Source organism: Schistocerca piceifrons, chromosome X (genome assembly GCF_021461385.2).
Source record: "Schistocerca piceifrons isolate TAMUIC-IGC-003096 chromosome X, iqSchPice1.1, whole genome shotgun sequence".
NCBI lineage: Eukaryota > Metazoa > Arthropoda > Insecta > Orthoptera > Acrididae > Schistocerca > Schistocerca piceifrons.
In genome coordinates, this window is record NC_060149.1 from 105696894 (window position 1) to 105714689 (window position 17796).

At 43.0% G+C, this 17796-nt stretch overlaps 1 protein-coding gene across 1 annotated transcript in view; it reads right to left on the minus strand.

Moving 5' to 3' along the window:
- LOC124722201 (probable serine/threonine-protein kinase DDB_G0281745) overlaps positions 1–17796 on the minus strand; it is a 52039-nt gene that overhangs the window by 10272 nt on the left and 23971 nt on the right. The window contains exon 2 of the mRNA XM_047247398.1: positions 86–382. Coding sequence (XP_047103354.1) covers positions 86–382 — 297 coding nt within the window. The remainder of the gene's footprint in view (positions 1–85; positions 383–17796) is intronic.

The window sequence follows — 17796 nt, forward strand, 5'->3', positions numbered from 1 at the left end:
GGGCGGACATGACGACAGGGAGAAAAAACGCACAGCACGAAAAGGAAAGGACACAAACTGGGAACAGACGAAGACGCAGACGAACGAAGACCAGGGTCGGACGACCAGGGTCGGACGGCGACGGCGACGGCGACGGCGACGGCGGGTGGCAGGAACGCCGCAGCTGCTGCTGCCGCGGACGGGGCCGAGGCTGCTGCTGCTGCTGCTGGCTGGACCGCTGCTGCTGCTGCTGCTGCCACAGGAGGAGGAGTGGCTGGCTGCTGCCGGTGGGACCGCTGCTGCAGGCCGGGACCGGGAACGGGACCGCTGCTGCTGCTGCTGCTGCTGCAGGACCGCGGCGGCTCCGCTGGGCTGGATGGCTGGCTGGCTGGCTGGCTGGCACCTGTAACACCTAGCACTTCGATGAGTGCTGGAATCGCACTATCGAAGGGCGGCAACCTTTCGGTGTACCGCCGGAGATGAATAATGCAACATAAAAACCTAATTTTTACTAAGCGTGTGACGCAAGTATGAGAAAACCACCTTTTATTTTATGCTTCCATAAAGTCTCTACTTCGTCTACGAACTCAGGGACAACATGAAGTATATATAGGGTGTAAACGATTATTGTTTACAACGTAGCATAGCTATGTAGTGGAAGTCGAAACGAAGAATCTTATACAAGACACTTGTGGTCTATTAAGTTGGGAAACAGCCACCAACAGGTTTACAAGACTACATGAGCTATAGCCCATGCGCGTCGCGTGAGATTTTCATGTTCTCTTCTCCAGCTGTCTATACATCGTCATCGATTGTTTCGCAATTGTTGCTTGCATTAGCTTGTTATTTCTTCACTGCCTAATTATTACATGTTTGTTTGTTTGTTGTATCTGCTCGTCCGTAACTGGCGAGCAGTCTGTACTCGGGGCCGGTTTTCCGTGCGCCACCCTATATTATTTCCCTGCGATCAGCCACACAAGGCTACGGTTGGCTAAACGAGAGGCTCTGCAGAATCACAGAAATTACTTCTAAAAGTGTATAAAAGAACCATATACCAAGCACAAATGAACGGTGAACGAGTAAAAATGAACGGTTCCCAAAAAAGAACGATAAGCGGTGAACTAGTTCCCAAGGATGAACGAGTTTGCCCATCTCTACAAATAGCTCAGATTCCACCCCGCGAGCGAGGCTTTCCGCCTTCACCAACTCCGCCACCTCTGAACCCAGACGGCAGGAGTCATTGGTGCCGACATGAGCAACAATTTGCAGTCTGGTGCACCCAGTGCTTGATTCACGATATATATAGTTTATATTTTACACTGCCTTAAGTACCACCATTACTGGTATATCTTCTGCACTCAAACTATGCGAGCAACTGCCGTTAAAGTCCCACTACTCTGGGGTTACCCATATCCGGCAGAATAATGGCTGAGCAGCAACAATCTTACCCATCTGAAGAAGTAGATGTGCTTATTAAAAGACGAATGCATCACTGCAGGCAAAGAGACAATAGAAAGAGTCATTTCACTTGAAGCAGGACAAAACTGCTCAGTTTTAAAGCGATTTTTTTCCAGTCACTAATAGTTGCTTTCCCGATAACATGTTCCAGTGATAATTTAGTAGCACTTTCTCCCTTGTCCAGTCTTTTTAACACTTACTGTGCCTATTTCCCAGATACGATTTTTACGCTAAAGGTTTAGGTTTCGTTACAAATACTAGAAATTATGTGGAGTCCAAGACTGCATTGTGTAAAGCAAGACGGGAAGCTACTGGGACGACCCAGAACCTTGGGACTATTTCGGAAATCCAGCTGAGAGAAGACATTTTGGAATTAACTGAAGATAATAGTTTTCTGAAAATTTACTGTGGGTCTGTTTGTAATGTTACACGTGCTTAGGCGAGCTATTCAGCCAACTGTGGTTGGTACTGAGGAGAGGAGGATTTTCTTGCTTGGATGGGCTAGGTGCGAGATGGTGGGGCGAGGATGCTGTATAGCCATATACTTAACTTGACCACCTTCCTCATTGTACTAATACCCAGCAATGCCCGATAAAGTTGCGTGTAATACTTCACGGACTGTTGGCTGACATTGCTGCTATATCACTTCCGGCCGCAGTATCTCGAGCCTACGGTAATAACAGCAAACGGATCCTGATGCGTCGGTGGAAATATCAAAGACTGCTACACACGTAGACAACGAAGTACTCCCCCCCCCCAGCATTCGCATGTCGAAAGAGTCAAGTGAGATGCTGGTAGGATATGTAACTCCTCGTGCGATCGTGGCCACCACGTTGCGAACAAGAGAACTCCTCATGTCTTCCCAACACAAAGCCAGACCATCTCTCGAACGTGTTAGAAAAATTTGCACCATGTATGTGAATCATCTCAAGTCTGGAGGCTAGCACAAATGGCACTCAGTCATTCAGGGACATAGCATACTACGTAGACATGCCTGTCGTAACTCCCCGACGTCTTGGCAGATCAATGTTGCTAACAGTTTAAGCGCTAAATACTCCCCTCTCCCCTCGACACTTTCTCTCTGGACCGCCTAGGAGAACTAGTCATACCTCGCAGATACCTCCAGGCTCATCATAGTAAATCTGTAGGCTCCTTTGCAGATAATCGCAGCTAACAGTTAAAGGGACAAGCACATTCTTCGACACCCACGCCTTTTTCTCTGGACCAGTCAGAAACAACATCCTCCTCCTCCCCCAATCACCACGCTTTTTAAAGCAGTGTGGACAATTACAGTTTCAGTCAAGCAGCACCCCCAGGTGAAATGAATACACGCAATTATAATTACGATATCTAAAGAAAATAAACACTGCAATTGTGTTAGTTTTGCGGCGATGCTACAAGACTCATAAATACAATCCTGCAAAAACACCGATGGTTGACGAGACCCGCAAGTGTTCCCAGACATCTAACTCACGGAATATTAATGTGCGACATCACTATATGACTCGTAAATGGATGCGGAAATAATTCTAAGTGTATGCGTCCTCACCACACTCAAGAGACTGAACGAAGGCCACGGCGCTGCAGAAATATACTATTCCCGCATACAGATTCAACGACTTACATAAATCACGATACATATCCCGCCATACGATAAAAATGCGATCTTAGGGATCGAGCACTCTCTGTCGACAGATATATTTTCCGGCGTGCACCTGTCGGCCGCGGAGCAGGCAGCGGAGGCTGTTTGAATAAAAACGTTCTAATACTACTTTTATTAAACATCTGTGAGCTGCTGGATATACCCATACAATCTTTTTAACAAAAACAGCATTATTAGTAGCAAAAACAGTCTCCTCGTGTGCTGATTACAGTAATATCAGTGTTGGATGTAAAGATTTTACCACGAATTCACCTCTCATATATCGTTAGAGCTTCGACACCACCTTGTCTGCTATAACGACTCGCAAATCAAGTAATATCTGAGCCAAGTTCAGTGTCAGATGCTTCTAAGAGAGAGTGATGCTGTAAAATTTATTACTACATCTTTCTATTTTTCTGTTCTAAGACAGTAAATGCGACGTCTCTTTTGGGAAAAAAAAATGCTCGTAATCATTGCATATAATGCATTCCTGATACAGGACTCCGCTGGATAATTTGTTTAAGAGTCATATGTTGGAGATGTACTTCGTAGCAGTGAATCTTTCGTTGCTGTAACACACAGTTTACTAAGTAGGAGAATTTTCCCAAGAAAACATTGACGTAATGCTGGAGTTGGCACCAGTAATTTCAATCAACACCTCAGTATTGCGTGAACTCATATCGCACTACGCTTTTTTCGCTAAAAACTCTACTGAAGAGAGAAATTTGTAGCCACCGTACATTTGTGAGAGATGCAAGATACCGTATTCTGTGTGTATATCTTGGGGAAGAGAGATGTCATGTTAGAGTGGTCCTCTCAGAAGATACCTAGAGTTCGAACGAACATTAAAGAAAGCCAAACGAACCTGGGTCTAATGTTTGTTCGGTATTATACGCATCTAAGCACTGGACTGTTAGTAAAATAGTCTTCTATGGAAGTAGCTCATGCGATAATTATAGCCCACATCCATTAATCCAAACTCATAGGTGTCTTAAAAATGTGTGTGAAATCTTATGGGACTTAGCTGCTAAGGTCATCAGTCCCTAAGCTTACACACTACTTAACCTAAATTATCCTAAGGACAAACACACACACCCATGCCCGAGGGAGGATTCGAACCTCCGCCGGGACCAACCGCACAGTCCATGACTGCAGCGCCTAAGACCACTCGGCTAATCCCGCGCGGCATACGTGTCTCAGACTTCTGATCAAATCTCGTATTTTGTTGTAACACACCACAAAAATCCTAATCATGTTATGTAACTGACAAATAATTATTGATTCGAAGACCAATCGAAGGTAACACCATAGTGGCACTAGCATTGCGTAGTGGAAGCGCGACACATCTGAGAAGACGATGTTGCTACCAGCCATAGCTGTGAAAGTTAGTTCCCCAGTCTTAGTTCTACAGGAAATAACGTGGGCAGACAAGATGATTTCAATCATCCGGTAACGTAACTCTGAATTTAACCATCAGAATGGCTGCCGTTATCACTGTTTTCGTGTGACCGATTTGCACGCCAAAACTACAGGCATACATCACGTAGTTTTATAAAGCATTATTAAATCCTGGCATTACCGAATGATCCATTAAAACTGCAGTCTTCTACAATATGTACACATCCAGCTTAAAGTATAAGATGTATTCAGATTTTAGGATTCACAACAGTAAAAAGACATCATGATCAACAATATGTAATCCAGTACTGCTTTTCCAGTAGACAAGTTGCGGAAAGGCATTAGGGATACATATACGAAAACTAACCCTTTCGCGGGCCGTGGGGAATATACTTCCCACTAAATGAATTTGTTTACAGTGTTTATAGGTAACAACCTAAGTCTCCTCAACAAACAATTCGCCCTTTACGTACCAGAAAGATGTAATTCTGTATACATTGTTAGCAGCAAGACAGCCCGATCCTCTAGAGATGCGTAGTTTATTCTTCGTATTCTCAAACATACTCCCACTGATTTGGTTGCGACGAATAGACAGTCATCCGGATGTACAACACAGAAGACTACCAACACCATAATACTACTACTGTCAATATCCCTGTTTTGGTGTTTTGCGTAACCCTTTATCGGCGCGGATCGGTTGGGGAGGACGTACTTCAACCCAAGTCAGTTATAATTACATTAATTCTCCGGATGGCGGTGAGTTGACCGCACGTCAGTCTATCTTAGTAATTTTGTATATCTGTCGCTTCGCTATTACTGTGTAAGCCAACCACTGCAATGCATATTTACATATTAAATAATTACTCGTAAAAGTATTGCACTACAGTTCTATAATTGACTATTGGACCTGACGGCCAGGAATACGCGTGATTCTTCGCTAGTCATCCGTATATACTTTAATTACCAGGAATGTAGTGTTTTAGATCTCACATCCACCTGCCTTAGTATTTGTCACTTCTCTCTCTCTCTCTCTCTCACGTGCCTTCTTTGTATGCTTATGGTAAGCACTGGATGTCGATTTTTCGTAACGGTGCCAGAAAATAACACGTGGGTAATGATGGAAGAACTTTCGGTGACGTAGTTTCTAAAAGCGTATCGCTATGCTTTCAATCACCTAATATATATCTGCTCGATACAATGCTTCCTTCAGGCATCTACATCACCACCAAAATGACAGCTAAGCCTCTTCGTTGCATTATCATACTTACTCTCACAAGATTTTGTTTTCCATATTCTTAACACACTGGCAAAAATCTCTGAGAAAGGTGATCCTTTTGACAGTTTAGTAACCATAAATAACAAACATCTCTCCCAGTCTTGATTGTATAGACTACACCAGAACCGCAACTGTAACGTGGCTGACAAACTAACAGTCATTCCATCCCTTTCGCATTGAGAGAGAGAGAGAGAGAAAAAAAATGTTTCTCCAACATACTAATTTGCTTACAAGGAATAACCAGCAAGGCAACGTAATCAAATGTCTATGTGTGTAACATACTTTACAGCACACCTGTAAAGTTTTGTACGCCATCTCTCAATTAGCAAAATACATCACCTCATATAATCATGTAACGTAGTCCTGATTCAGTCAGCAAAAAAAAAAAAAAAAAAAAAAAGTGTTATTTTCCTGAGAACACTGGCGGGAAGCGGGGTATGAATGTGTCTCCTACAATCACGTGGCAGTGAAGACTCGTTCTTCTCTGCTAGTGTTTGACGTCAACCAAATAATGCAGATGGTAGCAATTATCACCTACAACATATAGGGGTGTCTCGACGTGGAGATTCATTCGCAGCATGAGACTTATTACTTAGCAACAACAGCACCGAGAGCAGCTGAAATGAAGAGCCATTCTGATGCATCTATTAAGGCAGGCAAGCACATCGAGGATACTCCAGGTATCTACGTAGAACATTTTCCCGTTTGTGTATAAATCCGCATTTTGATGATAAAATTTCAACTCATTTACAACAACATAGGATATTATTAATGTTGGTTCTTCCCCTCCATTGTAGAAGCCAGAGGTGGCTTTGTCACACCACAATCACAGCTGGGCGATGTTCTTTCACCTAGTCCAGGATCTGGCTGCAGCGGCACCATCCTCATGACCCATCCAGTTATCGAGCATCAGGTTAGTTGTGCACGTATCATTTCCATTTGCATTAAAATGCACAGTGACCTGCTGCTGTGTCCAGAGCAGCCAATCTTTTGAAATAGTTCCATGCCGAAGCTGCTGATAATGCTCGGAAACAAATAACGCTATATTCTGCATTACAGAAACATCCATCAGAGTCTCAGGTTGGGGGATGGAGCGTGTTACAATCAACCACGGCAGTTCCTCCAAGCAGCGTCCCTGACTGAAGGAGTACATTGATTTAAGTACCGATCAGAGGCATATACCGATTCCACTTGTGGTATCGATAGCTACGATGCCACAGCGTAGGTGCAAGTTAAGCTGGCACTACGACGGACACCGACGACTGCGCCCTCTAGCAGGCGCTGTTGAGGTCTACGAGCGCTGCTGCAGATTCAGCCCATTTCATCAAGTGCAGACAGCCAGGAAACATCGCTTCAGCTGTTTGCTGTTGAGACTTTGCATGAGTTACGATGGGTCTACGACGTCGCACCTGCGTGCTCGTCATCTAAAGTTATGTAATATGTTTGCATATGTTTATACACTAGTAAAGGTGCTTTAACTGTATTTGCAGTACCGACGTGTTTTACCTTTTCCTGCTCCTGCTCACTTCCTACAGGAGCAGACCAAGGCGCCGCCTTCCAGGCGGGATACAATACCACTATATATCAGATTTTATTGCGGATGTCTTTATCCTTTTTTCTAAATCAGAGGCGTGGCTCTACGAAGTACACATATAAATGTGAAGAACTGATGTGTGAACGACCCCTGGATATAAGAAATTCACTGCTGCGAAGTGTATCTTTAACGTATGATTTCTGAATAAGTATCCAGCAGAGTCCCATACATGCAAGGATTACGAGCATGGTTTTTTTTCCAGACGAGATGTCGCGTTTACCATCTTAGAAGAGAACGATAAGAAGATTTATTAATATCCTTTCTACAGCCTCCTCCTCTCTCAGAAGCATCTGACACTGAACTTGACTCCGATATTACCTGATTTGCGATTCGTCACCGACGACAATGTCATTGACGGGATGGTGTTGGAGGTCTAACGATATATGGGAGATGGATTCGTGGTAACATCTTTACACCCAACATCGAATGATATTATTATAATTGTACAAGTAGTGTGCGATTTTGCAACGAGATAATGTTTTCTTTTTAAAAAAAAGTAAAAAAGAAAAAGAAAGAGGAAAAGACTGTATGTGTATATCCAGCAGCTCACAGACGTGGAATAAAAATAATATTAGAACGTTTCAGTTCAAACAGCCTCCACTGCCTGCTCCGCGCGCGTTCGACAGATACACACTGGTAGCTTATCAAGCCGGCTTCCTCTGATATCGGCAGCGCATTGGTTCTCTTCGGCTCCTCTTTCTTTTAACGGTCGCGGGGGAAACCGTCATAAGAAGCAGCTCGAGTTATCAGATGAGGGCGTTCGCACGAGCTGCTAACCGTTCCTTTTAGCGACACACACAGGTCGGTGATTTTACCTTGGGTGTTTCCCTCGGTTATCTGGAGCCAATGAGATGGCTCTTCCCCGATACTCAAAAATGGCTCTGAGCACTATGGGACTTAACATCTGAGGTCTCCCCTAGAACTTGGAACGACTTAAACCTAACTAACCTAAGGACAGCACACACATCCATGCCCTAGGCAGGATTCAAACCTGCGACCATAGCAGTCTCGCGGTTCCGGACTGAACCGCCAAGAACCGCTCGGCCACCGCGGCCGGCACGGCTCCCCGATACTGGCGAGTGAATATATGTGTTGGGCAGTCGCGGACACGGCCAATTTTTCCCAAGGCTAGTCGAAACGGCGCGTATTCGTTTGGCGGGGGAGAAGGGGGGGGGGGCTGGCCGGCAGAGCCAGGGGCGGAGACGGCCGGCGGACGTCCGTGTCGTCGGTGGAGGCGGCGGCAGCGGCAGCTGCATTGCTGGCGTAGGTGGCGGCCTTGCGTCTTCGCTGGTGGTGGTCCGTCCCATGCTCCGCTAATGCGACAGCACCGACAGAGACGTTCATCATTTCGTCATAAATAAGGTTACCAGGTATGTGCTGTTACCGTGTATGTGCTGCCCGTTTTCTCCAGCAGTCATTATGCGTCGGTTGGTCGCAATTTGAATTACGTCGATGAAAATTTAATTGCTCTCTCGAGAATATCCCTATCGACAGACGGTATTAGACCTCTAAAGTCGCATATTTTATTGTATTGCTATGTATGTATCATGCCTTCTGTAATTCGTTGACTTTGTATGTAGCAAGATTTTGTTTTTCCACCACTGTGGCCATTGCTCAGTCTGAGATGCGTATGGTGAAGACGTAAATACTTCTGATTATTTCCGCATCTCTTAACGAGTTTTATAGTGACGCCGCGCATGAAAACTCTGTGAGTTACATGACTGCAAAAATTGGTGGATCTCGTCAACCGTCAGTGTCCTTGCAGGACTGGATTTACGATTGCCGCAAAACTAATAACGTTTCGGGATTTATTTTCTTTAGATGTCGTCCCGCGCAGATTCTTCATTGGCGCATTGGATGTCTCTGTCGGTGGAAGCTAATTATCTGAAATTGCTGTCGATCAACTTTGGGGTATCTACTTACTCGAAATTAACATTCAGAATGCCGTAATATCACTTTTATTCATATTAGATCAATAATGAAACTCTCATGTCACAAACTACTGGCAACCGAGAGCACGGATACCATCGAACAAGACAGGAAGAGCTCTTAACGCCGACTGCCGACGTTGGCGCGCAGTCCGTATCTCTTACTAGTTTCGTCACAGTTCGTGGCTTTCCGATCACGTTCGTACTTACTAAGATATGCATTTGTTAATGAACGGGTGTGAATTTTAACGAGACAAAATTATGATAAATAGCTTTAAACATCCAGAGGCTCCTCCTAGTATTCATGTTGTCATAAATGACTTTAATTATTAAATATAAATAAATAAAATCGGTGACTTTGGCGCCAAGATGGCTGTACTTCTCGTCATGTATATTTCCCAGGCTGACGCTTGTTGCTACGGTCCAGCGCCGAGCTCTATGGTCGCTTCGTCACCTAGTCAGCCAGCGTGGGAAATGCTCTCCGACTCATGGTCGGCTACAGACTACAGTACTTCCTAACTATCGTGAATACATCAATGGGAGACAATAATTTATTAAAACTGGTTAAAATGTCTTCCTAACGTACGAGGCACCTTACAAGCTGTGAAGCGTGCTCTGAGATTCTATTGGTTAGGCGACAGTCGCGACAAGCGAGAAATCGAGTTCGATTCTGAGTCCCGCACAAATTTTCAATGTCCTCATCACATAAAACAACTGATGGTTGTCTATATTTTCAACTCCGAATACATATGATGAATAACATGGAGGGAACCGCTCTGCAACGAAACTCAGTAAGCGCTAAGATAAAAAGGTGGTTTGGGCCGAAGTACTGTAGGAAGTCCTTGTTAGAGAAGATAGTCGGTGGTTAGCTTCCGAACATAATGAGTGCTAAGGTGGCACGTATAGCAACAATATTGAATTAATTATTCCTCGGATGCGGCTGTATATTGGTTAATTAGATTATGGTATTTATTGTTGAGCTCTAAATCATAAAATTTCGGCGCCTAGATGATAATTTATAGACCAATTTCACATCAGGCGTCATGACCATGTGTGAGACGTAATACTTGTACCACAGAAGATCAGCACTGCAACCACCTTCACTGCAAGTGAAGTTTAATACTGTATTTATCCGCATGGACCAGAAAGTTTCTTATTCTTAGTTATGCAATGTCTCTGAGTATCCAATTTCTAATGAACTACAGAATCATTGCTGTGTTAAAAGTCTTTATTAACTTTCGTGGAACAATAATTTCTCTAACTCTGTGATATGAAGTGCTCCACGTAATCAATAAAAGAGAGTAGTTAAAGCATTCGTCCCCGACAAATGTTCTGCGGATCACCAGCGGTCGGTAAGAGCTAAAATACGTTCCGCGAAAGATTTAATATTTCGAACTTTTACTCGTTTTAAATTGGCATGGGTGACCGGGGGCAGGGCAAGTGATCGACGTCACAGCGTGGCACGAGCCGGTCAGTGTTGTGCTGTATGACCTCAATAACTCGACGATATCAGTGGTACTGCCAGGAGCGAGAAAATAGGAACTGAAAGAAAATACGACAATAATTATTAGCGGCAATCAATTGAAATGAAACAGATCGAAAAATATATGAAGATAGTAACTGCTCTCGAAGGAACAGATACTGTTGATGACCGTACAGCTTTTCTTCATATATAATTACAGGCTACCCAGCCATTGATCTTCGTCTGTGCGAATGCGCACAGGTTGCCCGAACTCTTACGGGAATCGTCACCTTAGTGTGCGCGAATAATGAGTGGATGGGAAAATATCTATTAGGTACGTTACATATGTAGATTGTGGACAGTTCGGAATGTGGGTCTCACGGGGAGCGTGCAAGGGATAAGTCCCTGCAGTAGCGCTATTCATCTGTGTCCTCGGTGGCTCGCCGGCACTGAAGCTCAGCGTGCTCGGTCAGAGGGCTGCGTGCTCTCTGTAATAAAAAAACTGAGTCATGGAATCAACGATCAACTTGCACGGATGTCTTGTGACGTCCGCCTAAACCAAACGCAATGAATTATATCGAAAAAAAAGATGGATAGAGCGTCTGCCATGTAAGCAGGAGATCCCAAGTTCGAGTCCCGGTCGGGGCACACATTTCCAGCTGTCCCCATCGAGGTATATCAACAACACCTGTCGGCAGCTGAGGGTTTCAATTAATTATCAGATCGAAAAAAGTAAGTAAACGGTATATTATTTCAAACGTTATCACCATAACAGTTAATACATTTATCACACTGTGAGACAAAACGGTCAACGCCTTTTTGGAAAAATATTGACGATTGCCTATGAAACCATGATTGTACCCAGGTGTGCGCCTCTTCGGCCGAAGCAAATCTACGACTACGAATGTATTTCTTCAGGGCTCTAAATATATGGAAATCATATGGGGAGAGTTCGGAACTGTATTGAGAAGGTATAACGGCTTCCCAGTGTGACTTCTGCAGCCCAGTCGGAACAACCTTGGCAACATGTGGGTGCGCTCACTTGTGCGCCCTGAAGAAAGACATTCGTGGCCTCCAAGTAATTCGGTCGATGAGGTGCACGCTTGGGTACAATCATCGTTCCGTAGGCAATTACAAACATTTTTTTTTTTCTGAAGGCGTTGACAATCTTGTCTCACTGTGGGATGCATGTATTAAAAGTTATGGCGATTACTTTTGAAATAATAAATAGTTTACTTATTGCATATACATTTGTATCGTTTTCATTTGACGCCCCTTATACACTAAATTCGGATTTACTTTGACAGAAAGTAATGGAGAATTAAACCACATTGCTTTATAAGTGCAACCTATCATGTAATCACCACCAGAATTCTCTGAAGGAAAATTAGAAAATCTGAAGAAAATGGAACTCGGGTCCAGCAGTACCAGATTTGCGTCATCGGAGAAAACATTAGTAGCGTGGTCTTACATATCGAAATCGATATCACAATCAGAAAAGTCTAATACAATACTCGCGAAACTTTGAGTGATCGAAGCTGTCGAATACTTTTTATGGTCGGAAATAAAAAACAAAAATTATAAGAATTACCTCTATCCAACAACACGGTAACAGCTTGAACTGTACTAAAGTCAAACGATACTGAGGACCAACTTGTTTCAAGAATTACAAAATCGGCATGCTTCGCTTTGCAGTATAATGAATCGATTGGCATTTGTAATTGTTGTCAGTTACTTGTGTTTGTCCCGCTTTTAGTCGACGATAACATTAACAAAGAGGGATTATTATTTCATAGGATTTGGAAACGACATCAGAAGGTATGGACGTCATGAAAACAGTAACGGTATCTTTATTGAGACATAACATTATGTGGGAAAAACTCTTCGGTTTCTGTGCGGATGACGCTCCAGCTGTGTTAGGATCACGCTCCCGTCTAGCGACGTTACTAAAACAGAGGCATTCTTTGACATTTAAAAACGCATTGTCTCATCTATTTCCACTTGTTAGCTTCCAAGACTCTTCCTTAATGCCTTATAATACAAAGCAATCGGCCATAAATGTGGTATATTTTATCAAAAGCAGCACCTTAAATACACGCCTTTTTTAACAAACAAAAAAAAAAAAAAAGAAAAGAAACCTGCCCACTGAAATGAACGCCAACCTTCTCTTTCACACAGGCGTTCGTTGGCTGTCGATAGATATGTAATATGCTGGGAAAACTATACGAATTCAGAGGAGAGTTGAGTTATTTCTAGGTAAGACAAAAAGAAAGATTTAGTAGAGCAATTTTCTGATCTACATCTCGGACGCATTCGGCTTACATCGTGGATATTTTCCACACTTGAATAAGTTGAACTTACAAATGAAAGGTACCGAAAGGCGCCGCCATACGGAGTGACGCAGACAACATCACAGGTTTCTCGTAAACAGGTTGCCACGTCATCGTGACTTATTTAGTTTCATAATGGGAAAGAGGTCTTTCACACGAGTATATCGGTCGAAGTATTTTAGCACTCTTGCAACCTTATTACGAAGACATAGCAGCTCTACCTGAGGAAAGCAACGTAGAAATCTTAGATAGTTTCAGCGAAGAAGCGTTTGTCATTAAAATGGGACATACCTTGCAGGTTAGACTGTTACATCTGCACAAGCACAAGAACGCTTTCAACTGAGACGGCAAACGGTCTCGAAAACACCTTTAAAACGGATATAGGATTGGCAGCGTCCGCAAAACGTGTAGGAAGTTATCCTTGTAATTCTTTCAAAGCAAGAATGACTTCTTCAGACCTTGCGTTTTCTTTAACGTCAGAGAGCTTAGGGGAATGGACGGTGTTCTTTGCCAGAATTTGTCCCTTCCACAATGTGATTTTCCTTTTAAATGTATCCCATAAAATCAGAAATCAGTTATTTCTCACTTTGCAATGTCTTACTGTGGGCAGTGTGCAATGAAGTCCACTTAAAATGCGAGATCAGAAAACCATTCCAGATATTCTGCACACATTTTTCCTTCATAAATTCGACAATAACGAGTTCTAAATCTAAAACTCGTTCCACGCATACCCCATTGACTTAAGCAACGTATTTTGCAGTAATATGTAAAGTCTCTCCGGACTCTTCGTTCAATTCCATAAAACAACTGTTGCAACCGTCAGCAACGGGGAAAGTTGAAAATTTTTGCCGGACCGGTTCTCGAGCGCCGCGCGGGATTAGCCGAGTGGTCTCAGGCGCTGCAGTCATGGACTGTACGGCTGGTCGCGGCGGAGGTTCGAGTCCTCCCTCGGGCATGGGTGTGTGTGTTTGTCCTTGGGATGATTTAGCTTAAGTAGTGTGTAAGGTTAGGGACTGATGACCTTAGCAGTTACGTCCCATAAGATTTCACACACTTTTGAAGTTTTTTGGTATTTGAGCCCGAGTCTCCTGTTTACTGGTCTGGCACAAATTTTCAGCTTTTTTCACTGAATTATATCTGTGCCCACAGGCAGCTAACGTCATTAATTCATTTCGCCTTCATCACAGTGACTACGCCATCAAAATTGTGTCTCTTCTTTCGGACAAGTACGAAAGAACAGACACCACATATACAGGGTGGTCCATTGATAGTGACCGGACCAAATATCTCACGAAATAAGCATCAAACGAAAAAACTACAAAGAACGAAACTCGTCTAGCTTGAAGGAGGAAACCAGATGGTGCTATGGTTGGCCCGCTAGATGGCGCTGCCATAGGTCAAACGGATATCAACTACGTTTTTCTAAATAGGAACCTCCATTTTTTATTACATATTCGTGTAGTACGTAAAGAAATATGAATGTTTTAGTTGGACCACTTTTTTCGCTTTGTGATAGATGGCGCTGTAATAGTCACAAACGTATAAGTACGTGGTATCACGTAACATTCCGCCAGTGCGGACGGTATTTGCTTCGTGATATATTACCCGTGTTAAAATGGACCGTTTACCAATTGCAGAATAAAAGTCTGTAGGCTGTAGAGCAGCGTACTAAGCTGCTGCCAGCCCGCCCCCTTCGGGCGGAATTGAAATTCAATAAAGGAAAAAAAAAATTGCAGAATAGGTCGACATCGTGTTGATGTATGGCTATTGTGATCAAAATGCCCAACGGGCGTGTGCTATGTATGCTGCTCGGTATCCTGGACGACATCATCCAAGTGTCCGGACCGTTCACCGGATAGTTACGTTATTTAAGGAAACAGGAAGTGTTTAGCCACATGTGAAACGTCAACCACGACCTGCAACAAATGATGATGCCCAAGTAGGTGTTTTAGCTGCTGTCGCGGCTAATCCGCACATAAGCAGCAGACAAATTGCGCGAGAATAGGGAATCTCAAAAACGTCGGTGTTGAGAATGCTACATCAACATCGATTGCACCCGTACCATATTTCTATGCACCAGGAATTGCATGGCGACGACTTTGAACGTCGTGTAGAGTTCTCCCACTGGGTACAAGAGAAATTACGGGACGATGACAGATTTTTTGCACGCGTTCTATTTAGCGACGAAGCGTCATTCACCAACAGCGGTAACGTATACCGACATAATATGCACTATTGGGCAACCGGAAATCCACGATGGCTGCGACAAGTGGAACATCAGTGACCTTGGCGGGTTAATGTATGGTGCGGCATTATGGGAGGATGGATAATTGGCCCCCATTTTATCGATGGCAATCTAAATGGTGCAATGCAAGCTGATTTTCTACGTAATGTGCTACCGATGTTACTACAAGATGTTTCACTGCATGACAGAATGGCGATGTACTTCCAACATGATGGATGTCCGGCACATAGTTCGTGTGCGGCTGAAGCGGTATTGAACAGCATATGTCATGACAGGTGTATTGGTCGTCGAAGCACCATACCGTGGCCTGCACGTTCACCGGATCTGACGTCCCCGGATTTCTTTCTGTGGGGAAAGTTGAAGGATATTTGCTATCGTGATCCACCGACAACGCCTGACAACATGCGTCAGCGCATTGTCAATGCATGTGCGAACATTACGGAAGGCGAACTACTCGCTGTTGAGAGGAATGTCATTACACGTATTGCCAAATGCATTGAGGTTGACGGACATCATTTTGAGCATTTATTGCATTAATGTGGTATTTACAGGTAATAACGCTGTAACAGCATGCGTGCTCACAAATGATAAGTTCACAAAGGTACATGTATCACATTGGAACAACCGGAATAAAATGTTAAAACGTACCTACGTTCTGTATTTTAATTTAAAAAACCTACCTGTTACCAACTGTTCGTCTAAAATTGTGAGCCTTATGTTTGTGACTATTACAGCGCCATCTATCACTAAGCGAAAAAAGTGGTCCAACTAAAACATTCATATTTCTTTACGTACTACACGAATATGTAATAAAAATGGGGGTTCCTATTTAAAAAAACGCAGTTGATATCCGTTTGACCTATGGCAGCGCTATCTAGCGGACCAATCATAGCGCTATCTGGTTTCCCCCTTCAAGCTAGACGAGTTTCGTTCATTGTAGTTTTTTCGTTTGACGCTTATTTTGTGAGATATTTGGCCCGGTCACGATCAATGGACCATTCTGTATAAAAAAGAAGTGCTAGACTTAACTAGCAAACCTTTCAGCAGTAACGCTGGAGAATTTGCAGAATAGATCCAGGAATAATTCACTGAATTCCAAAATGATAGAAACAGTAAGGACTCATTTGAATTTGATTCTCTTGTACAGTTTTAGTGTAAAAAACGAATTTCATACACGAAAGTTCGAAAACAATTGCACTACGCTATCTAATACCTTTCTTCACAACTTATTTAGACGACCAAGCGATTTCTGCTTTACTGAAAACTAAACACAAGTCCTCGAATCGATTAAAAGTGATGACATGCGTATAGATTTAAGCAATAATGCTAGCCCCAGGATTACCGGACTTACACAGGAGATGTACGCCCAAAAACCACATTGATGGAAACCGAATTTAACTTTCTACTAAAAATGTTATATTTTCTATTATAACAATACTATTAAGGCAGGCAACTTTTGAGTTTAAGTAATCTGTTAAACTTTTTGGTTAGAGTTAATTTTTAGACGGACACAGCTTATTCTTCTTGTGGTCTGTGCTACCATCAAGGAAATCATAGTGGTCACAGTCAAGTCAAAAATGTTTGGAAACCTCGGAGTTAAAGTATTTCAATAGAATGAGTGTAAAGACAAAAGCCTAATTACGATATTTAATTTTCATTGCTACCAAAAGATTTGCTTAGCATTCGTGAATACTGTTGTACTACAGTTCTATAGCTAACTATTGAACCTGACTGCCAGGAATATCTGTGACTCTTCATGAGGCGTCCACATCTACTTTAATTACGAAGAATGTAGTGTTTTAGATGTCACATCCGCCTGTCTAAGTAATTGTCACTTCTCTCTCTCTCTCTCTCTCTCTCTCTCTCTCTCTCTCGCTCTCTCGCTCACTTGCGTTCTTTGTATGCTTATGGTAAGCACTGGATGTCGGTTATTCGTAACGGTGGCAGAAAATAACATCTGGATGATGATGGAAGCACTTTCGATGATACAGGTTCGAAAAGCGGATAGCTAGGCTTTCAACCACCTACGCACCTTGACTGCAAAACTGTACATCAGTCTTGAGATCCGAACTGTTATGCTGCCTTTCAGGGCGACATGTCTCATATTTGCAGACAATTACATCTGAAATCCCTACTCAATTATTCTTTGCAGGTATGTAATAGTGCTTCCATCCTTATGTTTAATTTGTGTAAATATCATTATTGCGTCTGGTTTAGTAGAACATTTTCACGGTCCTCCCCAATTTAAGTTGTGCGAGTAGTTTATTAATTCTCACAGTGAGAGATCTTACGAAGGGTATTAGTCATTTTAGAGACATGTATATTTTTATTAATACTCTGACGGGAAAAAATCACAACACCAAAAGAAATTCATATAGAGTACTGAAATTTCTGGAATACATTTGTTTAGGTTACATATTTAAGTGATTGGCATTGTAGTATCACAGGTTAATGTAAGTGCGAGATAAGCCATGGCAAATGTGA